The sequence below is a fragment of the Neofelis nebulosa genome, chromosome 7, assembly GCF_028018385.1.
Source record: "Neofelis nebulosa isolate mNeoNeb1 chromosome 7, mNeoNeb1.pri, whole genome shotgun sequence".
Taxonomy (NCBI): Eukaryota; Metazoa; Chordata; class Mammalia; order Carnivora; family Felidae; genus Neofelis; species Neofelis nebulosa.
In genome coordinates this window covers 133,366,993-133,386,083 of record NC_080788.1, presented here as the reverse complement: position 1 = coordinate 133,386,083, position 19,091 = coordinate 133,366,993, and the positions used below count along the sequence as shown (strand labels likewise).

The following is a 19,091-nucleotide window of genomic DNA, read 5'->3' as shown; positions in this document are numbered from 1 at the left end:
GAGAGAGAGAGAGAGAGAGAGAGAGAGGGAGATGGAGAGAGAGGGAGAATCCCAAGTAGGTTCTTTGCTGTTAGCCCAGAGCCTGACACAGGGCTCCATCTCAGAAACCATGAGACCATGAGCACAGCTGAAATCTAGAGTCAGAAACCTAACCAACTGAGCTGCTCACGTGCCTCTGGACCAGATTTTTTAAAAAATTAAAAAGAGGCATTAATTTTCACTTCACTAGTTGTTTCATAAAGTTCATAGAAGCTAAGAAATAATTTTTTATTAATATTTTTATTTCAAATTTTAAAATTCTACTTAATATATATGGTAAAACTGGTTTCAGGAGTAGAATTTAGCGATTCATCACTTACATATAACATCCAGTGCTCCTCACAGCACCCATTACCCTTTTGGCCCATCCCTCACCCATTTCCCCTCTAGCAACCCTAAGTTTGTTCTACATAGTAAAGAGTCTTCTATGATTTGCTTCCCTCTCTTTTTTTTCCCCCTTTCCCCTATGTTCATGTTGTTTCTTAAATTCCACATGTGAGTGAAACCATATGGCATGTCTTTATCTAAGAAATAATTTTTGTTCATATAATTTACATATTTATTTCTCTCATGAGATTGTGAAGTGTGGGATTCTGATTATTATTCACTGAGGAATATTGTTTTATGATAGGTAGGGTGTTGGGGCATTTGGTCTTTTGGATGGATTCTTAAGTGATTTTGAAAATAAGTATTTTAACCATGAATCTGATTTGTTTACAGATATTTGATATCTCTTGGGACTTGTACCAGCCAAATAAACTTGTCAGCTGTGGTGTAAAACATATCAAGGTACTAGAAAGGTCTTGTTTTATAATAGTCATGTATACTTACTCTCTGCCACTAAGTACTCACCACACTATTTACAATTTAGGGGAGTCTTAGGATTTTGACAGTACTTATTTTTAAAATGTCAACATTTTTAACGTTCTGATGTTCAACCTAACAGGCATTTACTGTGTCATTACTGTGTGTGAGGCACTGTAAGGAGTATAGGTATGAGTAGGGAATGAATAAAACACTTTCCATAAAGAAATTTATAGTCTAGTGAAGTAGGTTTTACTACATCTGTCTTGTTTTCTCATGTTTCACCTACAGAATAAAATGTGAGCATAGGAAGCCAAGCAAAGGAAGAGATTTCCTGCACAGAGATAAGTTGGTGTGACGGAAGCAGCATGGACAGAGTTGGCTTTGCCACTTACCAGCTTAGGTGTTTGACCCGGGATGAGTCATGTAGCCTCACTGAGCTTTTTTCACATCTTAAAAATATGGCTGCTGTTATGTTATATAATCTATATAATCCTTGTAGATTGGATTAAGTAAGGCAGTGTTTATTCAAGTGCTTGTCAGTTCCTAGCACATAGCACCTGGTCATCTTTCTGACAGTATTATCTTTTCCTCTCTCTATATTTACTCTTTGATTTGACCTCACTCTTTGGTAGCCACTGTTTATTATGCTTATGAAAGCTCTGAATTTTGTTTTATAATTATAGTTCAGGTTTTGAAGCCCATATAGTCAGTGGTGATATTCATTCTTATGTTTACAATTACTTTTAAATCCCTGGTGCACATTGGAAATACTTGCTTCTTCCCCTCTCTGATATAACAGTTCCTTACAACAGTTAATTCCTAGTAAGTAAGGTTCTGTGTTTACATCCTTTCTTTTGGTATGCTTACTCTGTCTGCATTTTCTCCAAAGCATCTTTAGCTGCCACTGCAATTCTGGTTTTGATATTCTGGTACTGATTTGATAATGAGTAGTATTAAATCTTTATTTCTTTAACAGATACTCAGCAAAAGTCTTTATGCTAGATTTAAGGTAGAAATCTAGCATAGATTTGTACCTTACTGCAAGGGTAGTACAAGTACTGCAAAGGTAGAAATTTTTGTCTTTTTCATCTGTGATGAACAAGATGGTGTTTGTTATTCTTGATATAAAATGCTTAATAAAATATTGGCAAATTAATAAACATATTACTGTTTTGTATTATAAATAAAACTGAAAGTTCCATTTTCAGGTATTAAACACATGATTCTTCTGAATTAAACTATATTTTTACTGAGTGACATTTCTTTTCTTGTAGTTGAGTCAATGGAGAGTATGGTAGATGTCTTTACAGGCAGTATACGTGAGGAAACGAAGTCCCAAAGATGATCTAGAACTTCACTGGCCAGTACAGTAGCAACTAGCTACATGTAGCTATTTAAGTTAATTAAAGTTAAATAAAGTTTAATCACTTCTTCTGTCACCCCAGTCATCACATTTCAAATGCTTAAGACCCACATGTATCCAGTGGTTACTCTATTGGACAGTGTGTGTGTATATGTATATATATGTATATATATATAGAGAGAGGGAGAGAATATTTTCATCATCGCAGAAAGTTCTATTAGCTAGCATTGATCTGGATTATAGAACATGAGCGCTTTACTCTGAGCATCAAAAATTTTGGATACCTGGGTTTGACTCTCTGGAGATTCTGTCTCAGTTTATCTCTGTGGGGGCCCAGCATACTATGTTTTATCATTTCTCTCAGGTGAGGTCTAATGTGCAGCCAGATTTGAGAATCACTCCTAGATGAAAATAAATAGTAGGTTGAAATAGGGATTTGCTGATAGGAAGAGAACCAGCTATCCTTGTGCAAAGGGATCATGGGGCTTTTAGAATGAAAAATCATAAAAATTCATTGATTAAAGCATTCCTTATTGAATGGATAAGCATCATAATTTTTTGAGGCTTCAGGGTTTTTTTTTAATTTTTTTTTTTAACATTTATTTATTTTTGAGACAGAGAGAGACAGAGCATGAACGGGGGAGGGTCAGAGAGAGGGAGACACAGAATCCGAAACAGGCTCCAGGCTCTGAGCTGTCAGCACAGCTGTCAGCACAGAGCCTGACGCGGGGCTCGAACCCACGGACCGCGAGATCATGACCTGAGCTGAAGTCGGCCGCTCAACCGACTGAGCCACCCAGGTGCACCGAGGCTTCAGGTTTTAAACTAAGATCTTTAGGTCTTAAAATAAGATCTCAGCAGATGAGGGGAGATGTTTAAGTATGTAACAATCAATGTTATTTTAAGTGGTAACTTACTTACTATAAAGTTGAATTTATTCTCTGGGCCAAATTTCTTTATGCAAAACTATTTATTCTGTATATCAATGCCCTAATCCATTTTTGTTTATTTCTTTCTACACACTATTAAAATTTACCTGAATTCACATAAAAGAATAAAAACCTTGATCATGAAGATTTATGTTTGACTTCCCATTTTCTCCTAAGAATGAACTAATTATTCCAAATGTGTACCTTTTAAGCTTTACAAGTAAAAGAATTGCTCAGCTTTGAAAATATCAGTGAGAACACCGTCTTCCCCCCCCCCCCCCATCTTTACTAACTTCATCAAAGATTGGACGTTAGGTTGGTCCTCTTTCCTAAGAGTGTCTGATGTCTTATCTTCATTTTCATTGCTAACCCATGGCCAAGTCTTTCAATGTCTGAGTTTCATGTAAATTTTTTTCAGAAACCGAAGGGGGGAAGCATAGCCTATTTTTAAAATAATCTAGTTCACCCCCCTTATTCTTACAGATAAGGATTGAAACCAGTGGCTTATCAGCTCTAATATAGCTATTGACAACACTAGGATGAGGATGTGAACATGTGAAAGCTAATGTTTCATAAGGGAATTTCTTAGGTAATTTTTAGTCTGCTAATCTAATATAGCTTCGAAGTACTAGAAATATTTTACTTTATTTTATAAGCATTCTTTGGTAATTTGATTATACTGTGTACCTTTTAGTTCTGGAGTTTATGTGGAAATGCTCTGACCCCAAAACGAGGGGTCTTTGGTAAAACTGGTGACCTTCAGACAATTTTGTGCCTGGCCTGTGCAAGGGATGAATTAACATATTCTGGTGCACTTAATGGGGATATATATGTTTGGAAAGGAATCAATCTTATAAGGACAATACAAGGAGCCCATACTGTAAGTATATTTAAATATTTTAAACACTTTTCGGTAACTGCTTACCTTCTTGTCGTAGAGCAAAAGATTATGTAATGTAGCAGACTTTCTAGTCAATTCAGTTACTTGAAAAATGTTGTTCTATCTGAATTAGCCTGTTTGTTTTCAAGATTTCAGTGAAGAAGTGTTATGCAATTAGACATGTAGATATTTATTAAATTAGTATGATTACTACCTTGTTCAAGCCATTGCTCTGGTATTTGTATCTTCCTCAGAGTATTATTGATAAATAGCTTATTAAATTCAACAGTAAAAGTATTCTAGATTAACTACAACAGAATAAAGCTAGAACTCTTGTGGGTAATATTCTAGAAAAAATATACCTTTTTAATTTTAATATTACTATTTCATTGAGTGAGTGGCAACGGAATTTAATTTTTGTAATTCCTGAGATTTTCATATAGAAAAGTTATCAAACTGGGAAAAAATCTGTTGTTAAAACTTTTTAGTGTTTTTTGGATTAGGGATTTTTAGCAGTTGGGTCCCTCACATAATGAAGGGACCTAGAGAGCACAGAGCTGCCCCATGGTGAGCAGTAAGATCTCAAGTAGAAAAGTTATTAAATGTATTTATATGAACCATGATAAATATATAATATGTTACATATTAAATACATTAAAGAACTACTTAGAACAGGACTTGCTTTAAGCAAAAGACCAGAAATATCAGATTCTTTTCCACAAAGGTTGTGGCAATTTACATTTTCATCATCAGTATATAAAAATACCAGTTTGCTCTTCATATTCCTCAGTGCAGGATTTAACCACCGTTGTAAATTTTTGCTTGTTTTCTGGGTGACAAGTAGTAACTTCTTGTTTTGATTTTGTTTCCTAAATATATGTAATTTCATATATTTGTCGACTGCTTGAAATTCCTTTTCTATTAATTGGTTTTTCTTACTCTTTGCTCTTTTTTGTTATTTTTGTCCTTGGATTTTCTTTATTCATTTGTATGTTAGGGTATTGACCTTTCAGTGGTCATACACATTGCAGATATTTCCCCAATCTGTTTGCCTTTGCTTATGATATCTTTTGTCATACGAAAAATTTGTTTTCCTTTATGGCTTATGGGTTAACTGCCTTGCATAAAAGGTCTCTCATAGCTCAAAGTTATATAAATGTTCTTTTGACTCTTTTCTAACATTTATTTCTCACATTTAGAATGTAATGTCTACAACTCATTTTTATACGTGGTATAAGGTTTAACTTTATATGTGTCTCTATATGTCCATATCATTGGTCACATATTGTACATAGATACATGTATACATAGATTTATTTCTAGATTTTCATTTGTGTTTTCTGTTGTATTTGTTGATTGCTGTCATACCAAAATCTTTTAAAGTGGGTTTCTGCCTACATTACAGATTTTCTTAAAGAGTACATATTGTTAAATTATTTTATTTTCTCCACTAGGCAGGAATTTTTAGTATGAATGCTTGTGAAGAAGGCTTTGCTACTGGTGGCAGAGATGGCTGTATTCGCCTTTGGGATTTAACTTTTAAACCGATTACTGTGATTGATCTCAGGGAAACAGACCAGGGATACAAAGGTAATAACAAATGTGTCACTACTAGACAAATTCTAAATGTACCAAGGATTGTCTGTTTCTTTTAGTAAATATAAATGTAGGTTTTATAAATATAAATGATATTTAAATTTGCCCGTTCCTACTGTATAGATTTAATTGATCTCCTTTTATTGAAGAGGAGAGTTTGCCTGAAGACAGTCTAGGTTTACTATTATGACAAGGATTCTTGTATATGTCTAACGCTTATTAAAATGGGATTTACAGAGAGATGGGATAAGGGCTTACTTAGGTAACCTTGGATTTTGAAAATATTTATCTGTTAGAATGCTAAATATAACTATTTAGCAAACTGTTGAAAATAAAACGTGTTGAGGGTTGAGGAAAGTTTTGTTCAATTGGGAGATTTTTTCTTCTTTAGGGACTTAAAAAATTGATATATTAAAACAGTCTTTCACAATAAAAATAAAAGTTTTATTCACTAGCGCGGTACTTAGGATTGGAAGTTGCAGAAGTCTATGGTTAAGCCTTATTTCAGTCAACTTACTAGGTGGGTGACCTTGGGCTACATATTTAATCTCCCCCATAAGTGAGAATAAGACTGTCTCCTAGGATTAAATGAGCTAATTTAATATATATAAAATGTTTAGAATACTGTCTGGCACATAATAATCATCTAGTAAATGTTAACTGTTATATTATTTTCATTCGTTTTGTTGAGCATTATTGTACCTTAAAGTTTGCAAAATAATTTGACACTTTGTCCTATTTGACCTTTACAAGAACATTGTGAAGTTCACAGTATCTTTATGTTGGCCACATGATACAGATGAGAAAATAGAGAAACACTAGCTTTTGTAAGGTTATAAAAGGGATTGTGGAATATACAGAAAAAGTAAAAGTCTCTCTTTTTAATGCTTTGGTGAACAGATGGAAGAAATGAAATATAGACACATGAAAAGTCAGATTATTATACAGAGAAAAATAGTACAATTACTTTTGTCATTCCTGCTTAATTAATTTTGAGATGGCTGAAGAAGTGGTCAGACTATGGAGTTGTCTATGAGGAAGAAGAACGTATGTCTTGAAGGATGGATAGAAATTAGGCGTATAGGAAGAGAGAACTATCATTACAGATAGCAAACAAAATGGATAATTGAAGACAATGTGTAGATCAAAGACTTGGAGATTTCTTTTGTCTTACATCTAAGGGATAAAAGGTACAAAAATTAAATTGATTTAGCAGATCGGCATTATGTTATTACAGCACTGATCTTAAATACAATTTACTTTTGACTAGGTTTGTCTGTGAGGAGTGTTTGTTGGCGTGGTGACCACATTCTAGTTGGAACACAGGACAGTGAAATTTTCGAAATTGTGGTGCATGAAAGGAATAAACCTTTCCTAATTATGCAAGGGCATTGTGAAGGTGAACTTTGGGCACTTGCTGTTCATCCTACAAAACCTTTGGCTGTGACTGGAAGTGATGATCGTTCAGTCAGGTAAGCAGATCATAGCGTAATTGCATAGGCTGGAATTTTTCCTTAGAAAAACATAAAAACTTCATAAAAATACTTTGATTTAAATATTAACAGCTTACAGTATACAACTGAACATAATTAATTGGTATTTAATAGAATAAACAACTTACAAGATTTCTTTTCTCTTGATAACATAAGTTGAAGATTGTTCCATATCAACATGTTTCACAGATATTTTTAATAGTCATATAATATCCCACTGCATGGATATATTGTAATTTATTCAACTAAACTATTTTTTTTAGTTAAAATATAGTTGACATATAGTGTTACGTTAGTTTCAGGTGTATAACATAATGATTCAACAATTATATACTTTACAAAATGCTGACCGCAATGAGTATCGTTATCATCTGTCATCACCAAAGTTATTACAATATTGACTATACTCCTTATGCTGTTCTTTTCATCTTGTGACTTATTTTATAACTGAAAGTTTGTACCTCTTAATCTCCTTCCCCTGCTTTTCCCATTTCTCCATCCTCTGCCACTCTGACAACCACGTTTGTTCTCTGTATTTATGAATCTGGGTTTTTTTTGTTTGTTTTTTAGATTACATATAAGAAATCATATGGTATTTGCTTTTCCTGACTTAATTTGACTTAGCTTAATATCCTCTAGGTCCATTCATGTTGTTGGAAATGGCAAGATTTCATTCTTTTTTTATGGCCAATTCCATTTTGTATATATACCATACCTTGTTTATCCATTAATCTATTTTTTTTCTTTCCAAGATTTTATTTAAATTCCAGTTAGTTAATGTGTAGTACTGGTTTCAGGAGTAGAATTTAGTGATTCATCACTTACATATAACACCCACTGCTCATCACAACAATTGTCCTCCTTTATCCATCAACCATTTAGCCCATTGCCCTAGGGACCTCCCACCCCCCACCAGCCAACCCTCAGTTTGTACTCTATAGTTAAGTCTCTTAGGGTTTGTCTCCCTCTCTTCCCCCCTTCCACCTCCCCTATGTTCATCTGTTTTGCTTCTTAAATTCCACATATGAGTGAAATCATATGGTGTTTGTCTTTCTCTAACTGACTTATTTCACTTAGCATAATACACTTTAGTTCTATCCATGTCATTGCAAATGGCAAGATTTTATTCTTTTTGATGGGCTGAATAATATTCCAGAGAGTGTGTGTGTGTTTATGTGTGTGTGTGTACGCGCACACACGCGTGTGTACACATCTCCTCTTCTTTAGCCATTCATCAATGGACATTTGGGCTCTTTCTATAATTTGGCCATTGTTGATAGTGCTGCTATAAACATTGGGGTGCATGTACCTCTTCGAATCAGTATGTTTGTATCCCTTGGGTAAATTCCTAGTAGTTCAATTGCTGGATTGTAGGGTAGTTCTATCTTTAACTTTCTGAGGAACCTCCAGAGCACTGTTGTCCACGGTGTCTGCACCAGTTTGCATTCTCACAAACAGTGTAAGGTTCCCCTTTCTCTGCATCCTTGCCAACATCTATTGTTTTCTGAGTTGTTAATTTTAGCCATTATGACTGGTGTGAGGTAGTATTGATTTGTGGTTTGATTTGTATTTCCCTGATGATGAGTGATGTTGAACATTTTTTCATGTGTCTGTTAGTCATTTGAATGCCTTCTTTGGAGAACTGTCTCTTCATGTCTTTTGCCCATTTCTTCACTGGATTTTTTTTTTTTTTTTTTTTTTTTTTTTTTTTTAAATTTTTTTTTTCAACGTTTTTTATTTATTTTTGGGACAGAGAGAGACAGAGCATGAACGGGGGAGGGGCAGAGAGAGAGGGAGACACAGAATCAGAAACAGGCTCCAGGCTCCGAGCCATCAGCCCAGAGCCTGACGCGGGGCTCGAACTCACGGGCCGCGAGATCGTGACCTGGCTGAAGTCGGACGCTTAACCGACTGCGCCACCCAGGCGCCCCTTTTTTTTTTTTTTTGTTTTGAGTGTTGAGTTTGGTAAGTTCTTTATAGATCTGGGATACTAGCCCTTTATCCAATATGTCATTTGGAAATATCTTTTTCCCTGTTGTAGGTTGCCTTTTAGTTTTACTGATTGTTTCCTTTGCTTTTCAGAAACTTCTTATCTTGAAGAAGTCCCAACAGTTCATTTTTGCTTTTGTTTCCCTTGTCTATGGAGATGTGTCTAGTAAGAAGTACCTATGGCCAAAGTCAAAGAAGTTGGTGCCTGTGTTCTCCTCTAGGATTTTGATGGTTTCCTTTCACACATTTAGGTCTTTCACCATCTTGAGTTTGTTTTTGTGAATGGTATAAAAAAGGGGTTCTGTTTCATTCTTATGCATGTTGCTGTCTAGTTTTCCCAATACCATTTGGAAAAAGACTGACTTTTTTCCATTGGATATTCTTTATTGCCTCATCAAAGATTTGTTGACCATATACTTGTGGGTCTATTTCTGTGTTCTCTATTCTGTTCCCTTGATCTATGTGTCTATTTTTGTGCCAGTACCATACTGTCTTTATGATTACAGCTTTGTAATACAGCTTGAAGTCTGGAATAGTGATGCCTCCCACTTTTCTTTTTCAGTATTGATGTAGCTATTCAAGGTTTCTGGTTCCGTACAAATTTTAGAATTATTTGTTCTAGCTTTGTGAAGAACGCTGGTGTTATGTTGATAGGGATTGCATTGAATGCATAGATTGCTTTGGGTAGTATAGACATTTTAACAATATTTGTTCTTCCAATCCATAGCATGAAATGTTTTTCCTTTTCTTTGTGTCTTCTTCAATTTCTTTCATAAGTGTTTCATAAGTGTAGTTTTCAGGCTAAAGATCTACCTGTTTGGTTAGGAATATTCTTAGGTATCTTATAGTTTTTGGTACAGTTATAAATGGGATAGAGGGATGCCTCAGTGGCTCAGTTGGTTAAGTGTCTGACTTCATCTCGGGTCTGGTCTTACAGTTTGTGAGTTCAAGCCCCACATTGGACTTCACGTTGATGGTGTGGAGTCTGCATGGGATTCTCTCTCCCATTCTCTGTCCTTTCCCCACTCGCATGCCCTTTTTCAAATAACTAATCTTTAAAAAAGTGAATGGGATCGATTCCTTCATTTCTGTTTCTGCTGCTTCGTTACTGGTGTATACAAATGCAGCAGTTTCTATACGTTGATTTTATATCCTGCGACTCTGCTGAATTCATGTGCCAGTTCTAGCAGTTTTTTGATGGAGTCTTTTGCATTTTCCATGTAGAGTATCGTGGCATCTGTGAAGAGTAGAAGTTTGACTTTTTCTTTGCCAATTTTATACATTAGTATGTTGATGAGTACTTAAGATTGTTTCCATATCTTGGCTGTTATAAATAATGCAGCAATGAACATGGGAATATATGTATATTTTTGAATTATTGGTTTTGGTTTTTTGAGTCAGTACCCAGAAGTGCAGTTACTGGCTTATATGGTATTAATATTAATTTTGGGGGGAACTATCCATATTGCTTCCTTATTGGCTGTACCAATTTACCCTCCCACCAGTAAGACACAAGAGTTCCTTTTGTCCACATCCTCACTAAGGCTTGTCATATCTTGTTGTTAGACACTAGCCATCTGACAAGGGTGAGGTGATTATGTTATTGTGGTTTTGATTTGCATTTCCCTGATGATGAGTGATGCTGACCATCTTTCCATGTGTCTGTTGGCCATCTGCAAGTCTTCTCTGGGAAAATGTCTATTTAGGTCTTCTGTCCAGCTTTAAATTGGATTTCTTTTGGTGTTGAGTTATATGAATTCTTTATATTTTTAAAAACCCCTTATTGGATATATCTTTTATAAATATTTCCTCCCATTCAGTAGGTTGCCTTTTTGTTTTGTTGATGGCTTCACTGTGCAAAAGCTTTTTTGATGTAGTTCCAATTGTTTATTTTTTGTTTTTATTTTTGCTTCCCTTGCCTGAGGAGACAGATCCAGAAAAATATTGCTAAGGCTGATGTCCAAGGCCAAATTTACTTCCTGTGTTTTCAGAGTTTTATGGTTTCAGGTTTTATATTTGGCCTTTAATACATTTTGAGCTAATTTTTGTATACGGTAGAAAAAGTGGTCCAGTTCTCAATAAGTTCATCCAGTCTTCACTCAAGTCTGGTGAGCATCCTTATGAGCATTAGTTTGAACTCTTTATCAGGTAGATTGCTTTCTTCCATTTTGTTTAGTTCTTTTTCTGAGGTTTTGTCTTAACTCTTTCATTTTGGGACAAATTCATCCTTTGTCTCCTCATTTTGTCTGACCTGAGTTTATTTGTGTGTATTAGGTAGTTGAGCTACATTTCCTGATTTTTCCTGATCTACATAGTGACCTTATGTAGAAGGTGTCCTTCAGGGCCCAGTAGTGCAGTCCCCCCCAGTCACCAGAACCAGACCCAGAAGTGTCCCCTGTGTGAGCCATGTGTACCCTGTTATTGTGATTGGGCCACAGTTGATCTGGGAATGCTGTTTGGGTGGGGCTGCCTCCCCTTCTCTGATGCAAGAGTCATTTTGGAGGGGTGCTTGTCTGGCCTAGGCTCCCCACCAGGTGTGGCAGGGTGGTTGTCACTTTGGGGGAGACATCAGCCCTGGCTGAGGCTGCTCACCAGGAATGGTGGAGTAGGAGTCACTTCATCGGGGCACCTACAGGAGCAGGTAAGTTGGGTGAGGTGAGTCCACAGGGGAACCCTGCTGCAGGGCAAGGGGTGCTAGCAAGATAGATACAGAGTATCAGGCTGAAGGAGAGCAAGAAGATGGTACTCGCTAGCACTTCTATTCCCAGAGAAAGCTTCTACAGATTCCCGCCCCTCCAGCATGCACCCTAAAATTAGTCAGTAAATCTCTCTCAGGTATAAATAAACCCCGGTGCTTTTCAAACTGCTACTTCTGTGCTGGGTCTCAGACCAAGTGATGAAGTGTGCTGGTCCCTTGCAGAGCAAAGTCTTAATTCCCTGTAGCCATCTGACTCTCCTGGAGTAAAGTCTTGCTGATTTTCAAAGCTGCTGGAATTAAGCCCCACTTACTTTCAAAGCCAGATGTTATAGGAACTCATCTTTCTACCACACATACCAAGGGCCTGGGGTACTTGATGTGGGGCTTGATCCCCTTGGTCCTCAGGGTGGATCTCTGTACCTGGAATATCCCTCCTGCTTGTAGTTTGTTGTGCTGGGGGTGTGGTACCCGACTATGTCTCTGCTCCCCCTACCATTCCCGTTTTGACTGCTACTTTATGTCTTTAGCTATAGTCAATCTGTCCTGTTAATCTTCAGGTTATCTTCAGAGTGAATTGTATTATATGTAGCTGTTGCCTCCATGTATACATGTGAGGAGGTAAGCTTAGGATCCTTCTATTCTACCATCTTCCTAGTCCATTATTGATGAGAATTTAGGTTCTTCCAGTTTTGTGCTATTAAATACAGTGCTTGCAATGAATGTCCTTTTACGTATGCTATTTTGTACATGTGTAAACATGCATATCTCTGTGGAACTTCTTAGTGTTCAAATGATGTATGGATTTTAAATTTTGATAGATAATGTCTTATATAGAGGCAGTAACCATTTATATATACCTGTGTATACAATAAACAGAAGAGATAATGTATTAAAATACAGTGAGTGTGCAAGTTAGCCAAATCCAGAATGTGGGGAGCTCTGGAAGGCAAATACTTAGTTTCTTCAATAACTTAAGAATAAAAAAGGGGGAGGGAGGAAGGAAGCTACAGAAAAAGGTTTAAAGGACATATCAACAACTGTAGTATATGGACCTTCCTTGGAGCCTAACTCTAAGGACCCAAAGGAATGCTGTGTGAAAACGTATGTATATAACCGTATATATCCCATATAACGTATGGCAGTGCCTGTTTTCCCATACCCATGGCAGCACTAATTATCCCAAAAGGTATGAAATGATCTTTTGTTATGTTGTGAAAACACTCATTTCTCTCATATTGAGAGGTGTTGAGTATGTTTACTTATGTTTAGAGGACATTTATATTTCCTTTTCTCTGACCTGTCTGTTCAAGTTCTTTGCCTATTTTCTATTAGCTCATTGGTTTTTCTCTAATTACTTTAAAATATCTCACATCTGTCTGTATTTTGAAGAAATTAGCAGGTGGTCTATGATAGTGGTTCTCAAAGTGTGGTTCTTGGACTAGCAGCATCAATATTCCTTATAAGAAATGCAAATTCTCATGTCTTAACCAGGACCTGATATCAGAAATTTGTGGTTTAACTTGGGGTGCCTGGTTGTCGATATGTCCTTTAAATCTTTTTCTGTAGCTTCCTTCCTCCCTCCCCCTTTTTATTCTTAAGTTATTTGTTGAAGAAACTAAGTATTCACCTTCCAGAGCTCCCCACATTCTGGATTTGGCCAACTTGCACACTCACTGTATTTTAATACATTCTCTCTTCCCTTTATTGTATAAACTGATAAGTAGGTCTAGAGATTTGACGAGATGCAGTTACAAATTTTAACCAAGAATATTTCCTAGATGGTAACGTGTATCCCTGTTTGGTGGTATCTAATGTGTATTCTCTTTTTTAAATCATTTTAGCAGCCATTGATGGTTATTATCTACTTCACTGTTTCTCAACCTTTTTTGAATTGTTTTCCTAATGAGAATTTTTAGATATTTTTTCCCCAGATTATACCCCCTTCATGTGAAATTTTAACACCACAAAAAAGTACATCTCTATTTTTGTATTTTGGCCCATTAGAGAGCCACAAACCATTATACTATTTAAAATTTTCATTCCTAAGGACTAATTTTTAGCCCCCTTGGGAACCTTCTTACACTCTTGGTGGGAATGCAAACTGGTGCAGCCACTGTAGAAAACAGTATGGCATTTCCTCAAAAAGTTAAAAATAGAACTACCCTATGACCCAGCAATTGTACTACTAGGTATTTATCCAGAGGATACAAAAATACTGATTTGAAGGGACACATGCACTCCAATGTCTGTAGCAGCACTATCAACAATAGGCAAATTATGGAAAGAGCCAAAATGTTCATCTGATAAATGGATAGAGAAGATATGGTATATACACAAATGTGCGTGCGCGCACACCAATATTATTCAGCTATCAAAAGGAATGAAATCTTGCCATTTGCAATGATGTGGGTGGAGCTAGAGTGCATTATGTGAAGCAAAACAAGTCAGAGGAAGACAAATACCATATGATTTCACTCATGTGGAATTTAAGAAAAAAAACAGATGAACGTAGAGGAAGGAGGAAAAAAGGGAAAAAAGAGAGGGAGGCAAACCATAAGAGACTCTTAACTATAGAGAACAAACTGAGGGTTGCTGGAGGGGAGGTGGGCAGAGGATGGGCAGAGGATGCCAGTGCTTGGTGGGCACTAAGGGCACTTGTGAAGAGCACTCGGTGTTACATGTAAGTGAAGAATTACTAAATTCGACCCCTGAAACCAGTATTACACTATATATTAACTAACTAGAATTTAAAAGCTTGAAACAAATAAAAAATAATCATTTTTAGTCCCTTTGGGGCAGTATTGCACCTGTCAAAAATCCACGACCTAGATCTTTTATTAAGAGTTTCATATGGGGCGCCTGGGTGGCGCAGTCGGTTAAGCGTCCGACTTCAGCCAGGTCACGATCTCGCGGTCCGTGAGTTCGAGCCCCGCGTCAGGCTCTGGGCTGATGGCTCAGAGCCTGGAGCCTGTTTCCGATTCTGTGTCTCCCTCTCTCTCTGCCCCTCCCCCGTTCATGCTCTGTCTCTCTCTGTCCCAAAAATAAATAAAAAACGTTGAAAAAGAAAAATTAAAAAAAAAAAAAGAGTTTCATATATGGTATTTTAATTTCATCACTCGTAGTCATTAGTTAGGTATCCTATCTCTATAAAAAGAATTTCTCCTCATCAACTATTTGGTTATCTTGGGTATAATTTGTACAAGAAAACAGGAAAGTGCTTAATTCTTTCTCATTTACTAATTTAAAACATTGTTGGTTCCCTGGAATCCTTTGTGTAATCTATTCACATTTCTTACCATTTTTTGTAGGATTGTAGATTATTTCCTCCTTTATAGTTAGCAGTTTTTTATATGTTATAGATATTAACTGTTTCTGATGTAAGTTGAAAATAATTTTCACCAATTTGTTACTTGCTTTTTACTTTGCTTAGGTTTTTTGCCACACAAATGTTTTTTTTTTTTGTTATTTTGTTTTATGAACTGAACAATATTTTCTTTTATGATTTCTGAGTTTTCTACCATCGAGAAATCTGCAAAGTTAAAAAAGTTTTCAGTGTATGCTTCTGTGTTTTAATGGCTTTATTTTGTATGTTTAACTCCTAACCTGTGTAAAATTTACTTCAGTATAAGAAATAAAGTGGAATATGCAACCTAATCTTTCTAGATAACAGTGTTAATCCATCCTGTTTTTTACTGTCATTGCGCTACTCAGTTCTCTGTGGATGGGAAATGCCATAGCTCTGTGTCCACCTGGAAATTTAGTGTGGGATTACACTTACCCATGTGCTTTGTTAGGAACTATCTTATAATTCATTTTAGGAGAACTGCTATTACCAGTTGCATAGCTGTTGGAAAAAAGGCAGCTTGTCCTTTAGAAGTAATTGCTCAGTCTTCGGTTTCTGTTTTGTTGGGGAAGTTATTGGGAAGGATATCTTGCATTGAAAACAACTAAAAATGTTGGTTAAAATGTAAAATCTTCAAGGAATAGTCAAGATATTAAAGAACTATTATCCAAATTGTGAAAGAAAATGGGAATTTAGGAGCACAAGCAGGCCAATGCCACTTTGCCTTGAGGGCATTTTTCTTCCTTTGACTGAACTTGACCTTTGTAGCTTTCTCCTAGGGCATGGGGGCAGATGTCGAGACCCAGGGCCCGTTCAAAAAGAATGAAATCTTGCCATTTGCAATGACGTGGATGGAGCTAGAATGTTTTATGCTAAGTGAAATAAGTTAGAGAAAGACAGATCCCATATGATTTCACTCATATACAGAATTTAAGAAACAAAACATTATGAACATGGGGGAAGGGAAGGCAAAATAAGATAAAAACAGGAGGCAAACCATAAGAGGTTCGTAAATACAGAGAATAAACTGAGGGTTGCTGGAGAGGTGGTGGGTAGGGGGATGGGCTAAATGGGTGATGGGCATTAAGGAGGGCACTTGTTGGCATGAACGCTGGGTGTTATATATAAGGGATGAATCACTAGGTTCTACTCCTGAAACCAATACTACACTGTATGTTAACTAACTTGAGTTTAAATAAATACATTTAAAAAAAGAAAAAGAAAAAAAACCTCAAGGCACACTCATGGAGTGTAGGCCAGCATACTCTGCTAAAACACCTCTGAAAAAAATATCCCCTGTAATTTGTGTGGGAATAGAGATCTTGTTTCAAGTTTTGATAGCACAGGAAGAGTAGTATAAAGCTGCTTGATGATGTTATTCAAACAACATTGGTTATTGTCAGAATAACTTTACCATGGTATAAGTTTTACATATAATTGCTGCTTTTACATTGTAACTTTAGATTGAATTCATTAAGAAACAGCATCAAATCTTCAGTGAAAGCTAATTTCCAAAGCTGTTAAGTTTTTATAATAGTAATTGAGGGCATTTCTGGTTCTGAAAAATTTCATTCTAGACTCTGAGATCAAAATAGCATAATAATACTTTACCACTGTTAATTAAGCCATTAACTGCTGTGTGGTACAGCAAGTCAGGATTTTGAGCTTCTGTTCCTGACAAAACTTCAGAACTATTGGTTCAAAACATGATTCAGGTTTTTTTTGTTGTTTTGTTTGCAAAATACTTGCTAAAGAATAATCTAGTGAGGGGTGCCTGGGTGGCTCAGGTTGCTCAGTTGAGCATATGACTTTTGGTTTGGTGATTCTCACGACATGGGATCAAGCCATGCCTCCAGCTCCGCACTCAAAGCACAGAGCCTGCTTGGGATATTCTCTCTCTCTCTCTCTCTCTCTCTCTCTCTCTCAAAATAAATAAACTTAAAAAAAAAACAGTGAATAATTGTAGGCTTTTTGAACAAAACCTTACATTTTTATAGGCTTTGTTAAGTTTGCCACGGCTATTTTTTTCTATCCATGTTTTTCAGCCCCATCTAATGCCACTTTACATTGTATTGGTTTAGTTCTTTTTCACTTACGTCTTTGAAAACATTCTAGCTTGTAGTTGTTCCACACCGACTAGCCACAGAAACTGATTTTTCATTGCTTCAAACTTGGCATTGGCTCTTCACATAAATAACTGAGTAGTGTTGTTAACATCTGTTGACTCACCAGAATTCGGGGAAACCACTGAACATTGTTTGTCTTGTTTTTTAGTTAACTGTTGGTGGTTTTTCCAACACCTTCAACTCTTTGAGAAACTCTTCTGACCTAAAAGCTAATAACCTTAAATTTATTTTCTCTGGACACATTTCTTTAGCCACTGCAATTTAAAATAATATAATTAATCCATTACCAAGAAACAGCTTTCCTTGTTTGGCTAACAAGCCACTTAGAAACTTAACTTTTGTTGACATCACATTTTAATTTTTAAAATAGAATTTTTCTAATCATTGCTTTCCTGTGAGTCAAAGATACTGTGATGAGTACTTAGTCCAGTAATGTTAATCTGTATTTGTGTTTTTTTAGAGCAGCTATAGTGTTATTGCATAATACAGTGCTGTACCATCTAAATCAGTAACGATATAATTCATGCTCCACTGTGCCTTAAAAATGTAGCCTGTGAAGTTCACTTTTCTCTTTTTCTTCTTGTTTTGACACAATGGGTATATATGATTAATAAACCTAGCACTGAAATTCTGTCAGCTTGTAACTCTGTCACTGCAATTTGTAGGGCATGGAAGGGGCAGTACAAAGTGATATGAACGTCACATGCCATCTGCCGTTCCTTTGGCAACAACTCCACTCTGCCTCTGCAGTATGAAAGCAACCATGTAAACAAAAAGTGTGGCTGTGTTTCCATGAAACTTGATTTACAGACACTGAAATTTGAATTTCCTAGAATTCTCTCATATCTCAAAACGTTGTCATTTAAAATTTTTGTCCAACCATTTAAAAAGGTAAAAACCATTCTTACCTTTCCAGACTGTACAAAAACAGACAGTGGTCCCGGTTTGGCCCACAGGCTGTGGTTTGCTGACCCTTGTGGTAGAACATAAAGTCTTTGGTAAATATAATTGTTATTGAAATACTGAAAGTTTTCCTCTGGAATCAGGAAGAAGACAGTGATGTCGACTTTCACCATTATATTTGTCACCATTATATTCAGCTGTAGACTAGAAATCTTTGTCAGCACAGTAAGGCTATATCTGTGTAATATATTTATATAAAGATATTTGGTTTGGAATGGAAGAAACAAGTGTCATTTGCTGATGTTATGATTATATATGTATAAAATCAAGAAGAAAATGCAGAGAAATTATTGGAATTAAAAAGATAGTTTAACAAATTTCCTAGCTATAAAAAAATTTACAAAATCATTTTTCTTATAAAACATCAACAAATAGAATGTTTAAAAAAAAACTGCTCAGGGGAAGAGAAGGCACACACCAGTCTGGCTGTGGCCCCAGCGGTGGGCTGGGGGCAGACATCAGGTCTGACTGCGGCCCTGCCCACCAACGCAAGTTATTCAAGACAGCACAGGGGAAGTGCCCCGCAGTCCTGTCCCAACCCAGGGACTATCCAAAATGATGAAACGGAAGAATTTCCCTCAGAAAAACGTCCAAGAAATAACAACAGCTAACGAACTGATCAAAAATGATTTAAACAATATAACAAAGTGAATTTAGAATAATTGTCATAAAATCGCTGGGCTTGAAAACAGTATAAAGGACAGCAGAGAATCTCTTGCTACAGAGATCAAGGGACTAAGGAACAGCCAGGAAGAGCTAAAAAATGTGATCAATGAACTGCAAAATAAAATGGAGTCGACTACGGCTCGGATTGAAGAGGCAGAGGAGAGAATAGGTGAACTAGAAGATAAAATTATGGACAAAG

At 36.3% G+C, this 19,091-nt stretch overlaps 1 protein-coding gene across 13 annotated transcripts in view; it reads left to right on the top strand.

Moving 5' to 3' along the window:
- Positions 1–19,091, top strand: part of EML5 (EMAP like 5) — a 182,288-nt gene that overhangs the window by 36,453 nt on the left and 126,744 nt on the right. For 10 of the 13 annotated variants that reach the window (XM_058739947.1, XM_058739943.1, XM_058739941.1 and 7 more), the window contains 4 exons: positions 760–828; positions 3,833–4,018; positions 5,473–5,608; positions 6,885–7,086. In XM_058739947.1, the coding sequence (XP_058595930.1) occupies positions 760–828; positions 3,833–4,018; positions 5,473–5,608; positions 6,885–7,086 (593 nt within the window). Of the gene's footprint in view, positions 1–759; positions 829–3,832; positions 4,019–5,472; positions 5,609–6,884; positions 7,087–19,091 lie in introns of those variants that run through there. The other 3 variants (XM_058739946.1, XM_058739949.1, XM_058739951.1) reach the window with 2 other exon arrangements.